The sequence below is a fragment of the Numida meleagris genome, unplaced genomic scaffold, assembly GCF_002078875.1.
Source record: "Numida meleagris isolate 19003 breed g44 Domestic line unplaced genomic scaffold, NumMel1.0 unplaced_Scaffold344, whole genome shotgun sequence".
Taxonomy (NCBI): domain Eukaryota; kingdom Metazoa; phylum Chordata; class Aves; order Galliformes; family Numididae; genus Numida; species Numida meleagris.
The window spans coordinates 44,223-46,807 of NW_018364570.1; the positions used below are offsets into that span (position 1 = coordinate 44,223).

At 52.3% G+C, this 2,585-nt stretch overlaps 1 protein-coding gene across 1 annotated transcript; it reads left to right on the forward strand.

Annotated features, from left to right (window-relative positions):
* The first annotated feature begins 242 nt into the window (after positions 1–242).
* On the forward strand, positions 243–1,199 carry LOC110391300 (feather keratin Cos1-1/Cos1-3/Cos2-1-like). Its single transcript, XM_021383122.1, has 2 exons — positions 243–504; positions 873–1,199. Exons 1-2 carry the CDS (start codon positions 349–351, stop codon positions 1,197–1,199), a joined length of 483 nt encoding a protein of 160 aa, XP_021238797.1. The 5' UTR covers positions 243–348.
* Positions 1,200–2,585: the final 1,386 nt, after the last annotated feature.

Consider the following 2,585-nt stretch of genomic DNA (forward strand, 5'->3'; position numbering starts at 1 on the left):
TCTTATGTGGGACACACAAGTCACACAAACACTCACCTGCTCATGCACACATGCGTGGAATCATGGAAACCTCTATGCCCACAGGCACTTCCATAAATCCAGCACACAGGCTCTAGTTGTTTCACATTGATGGCCTACTAATCAGGCTGATATCATTTGCCTTTGCTGGATTCCGCCAGCATGTGAGCTGAGTGTTCTGCCCACAGCGATGTGTGTTGCCTGGAAATGCTTGGGCCTTTCTTCCTGCCCCTCAAAAGATGCCATCCATGAGGAATGGAAATGACATAAATCAGGATGTGAAAAACAGCAGCACAGGAAACCAACACACAGCCCGTATCATTAGCTGGGATGTTTTGCATTCAAGAGGAGCTTGTCAGAAAATACTCCCTGCTGCAAGGGATGCCCCTGCATATGGGGCAGCTTGGGTCCATTATAAAAGCCAGCCCAGCTCCTTGCCTTCTCATTCCCTTCTCTCACCTCCTTCTTCTTGGGAACCAGGTGAGCGTGAAGCCCCTTCTTGTACTCCTCCTGCTCCAAACCGAGGTCTGAGCTCACTGGAACTCTCAGCTGCTATTAGCTCTGTTCCATGTGTGGCTCTGCTTGTCATGAGAGAGGAAAGTGGGGAGAATGTTTGTCATGGGAGGAGGCTGGACCTGCAAGGAGGTGGCTTGTGGGCTAGGCTGTAGGCAGTAGCTGGATAGGTCCCAGGGGCTCCAAGTGGGCTCTGTGAGAATGAGACAAAGAATCCCTTGGACATCCGTGATCTGTCTTCAGGTCCCAGCACTGCCTGTGCATTCATTCCCTCATAGTGTGGTGACATGCTGCTCCTCATGCATCCCCATGTTCTGCTTCCTCCCTGCCCTCTCTCCCAGGTGTACCTCCAGCCTCAAGACATGTCCTGCTGTGACCAGTGCCAGCCATGCCGGCCCTGTGGCCCCACCCCTCTGGCCAGCAGCTGCAATGAGCCCTGTGTCAGGCAGTGCCAGAACTCCACCATTGTCATCCAGCCCTCTCCCGTGGTGGTGACCCTGCCCGGACCCATCCTCAGCTCCTTCCCACAGAACACCGCCGTGGGATCCTCCACCTCTGCTGCTGTTGGCAGCATCCTCAGCTGTCAGGGAGTGCCCATCACCTCGGGGGGCCTTGACCTCTCCTGCATTTCCAGCCGCTACTGTGGCAGAAGGTGCAACCCCTGCTAAAGATGCTGGATGCTGACGCACACAAGGACGCCCAGTAATGCTGAACATGGCACTGGACAGAAGAACCAATGTTATGGTGCTGTATTTGCCCTGAAAGTCACAAACATACAGGCCAGCCTGGAGTCTCTGACAACATGGAGAAGGTCTACTGATACTCTCTTTCACTCATTCTTCCTACCTCATATCATTATTGTCTTCTCCCTTTTGAGATCTCTGTTAGTGCCCTCCTAAATGAGCCCTGAGTGACCCGCTCATCTCTCTACAACTCTCGGCTGGGAGATAGGGCTCTGTGGCAATGCTGCCGTAGGAAATGGGAACAGATTCTTGTCTGCTCCTGCTGCTTGCTGCACAGAGAGCGCACTCCTCTGCTTGGTGTAACTTCATTTCCCTCCTCACACTTATTAAACGTTTTCTGCATCATTTATTCTGTCCTTCATGTGTTTTCATTCAGCTTCTTATAGATGGCCCAAGGAGAAATGTCATGCTTTTGGGTGGAATTAGCTGAAGAGACTCCATCACTCCTTCAGGTACTGGAGGCAGTCAACACTGCAGACAGTGTTCTTCTACAGAGCTCCTGCCTGGCCCAGATTGTGCCAAGCTGCCTATGGCTGAGTGGATCCACAAATCAGTATTGCTACCAGCTACGAGCCTACCCTTCTCCAGCAAAGACCCTCTGTGAGAGCAGATATCACCACCTGCATTGAGACATGCCAATTAAAGTAGGACCGGATTCTGCACTCAGCAGGATCTGTGTACCTTCCTTCAGTCACACACAGAATGCATCTGTCCAAACGCAGAACATCGGAGAGCCATGCAGTGGGTGTGTTACTTTCACACAGATTCCACATGCTGCCAGAACCACAGAATTGGGACGCAGGATGGGGTCATTCTTGTATGGTGTGAGGATGACAGCACCTCTCCTGAGGCCAGGTTCTGTACCAGGTACTGCTGGCCCATGTAAGATTCAGTCTGGAATACTGCATGCAGGTCTGGGGCCCCTAGCGTGAGAAAGATGCAGAGATGTAGGATTGGGTCCAGAGGAGAGCCATGAAGATGATGAAAGGGCTGGAGGACATCTCCTGTGAAGAAAAGTTGATGGAGATGGGCATGTTCAGCTTAGAGACAAGAAGGCTCTGGGGAGTGCTCACTGCAGCCTTCCTGTACTTAAAGGGAGCTTATAAACTGCAGGGAGACTGAGATTTTACATGGTCTGATAGAGAACACTGATAGTGAACAGAACGCAGATGTGGGATCCTCCACCTCCGCTGCTGTTGGCAGCATCCTCAGCTCTGAGGGCATGCCCATCACCTCAGGGGGCTTTGACTTGTCCGGCTTTGGCAGCAGATACTGTGGCAGAAGGTGCCCACCCTGCTAAAGCCACTGGCC

Excerpts from the sequence above, each read along its gene's own strand:
- LOC110391300 (XM_021383122.1), top strand. The coding sequence starts at position 349 with ATGTTTTGCATTCAAGAGGAGCTTGTCAGAAAATACTCCCTGCTGCAA. Across the intron at positions 505-872 it reads TTCTTGGGAACCAGGTGAGC|GTGTACCTCCAGCCTCAAGA; the intron begins GTGAAGCCCCTT and ends CCTCTCTCCCAG.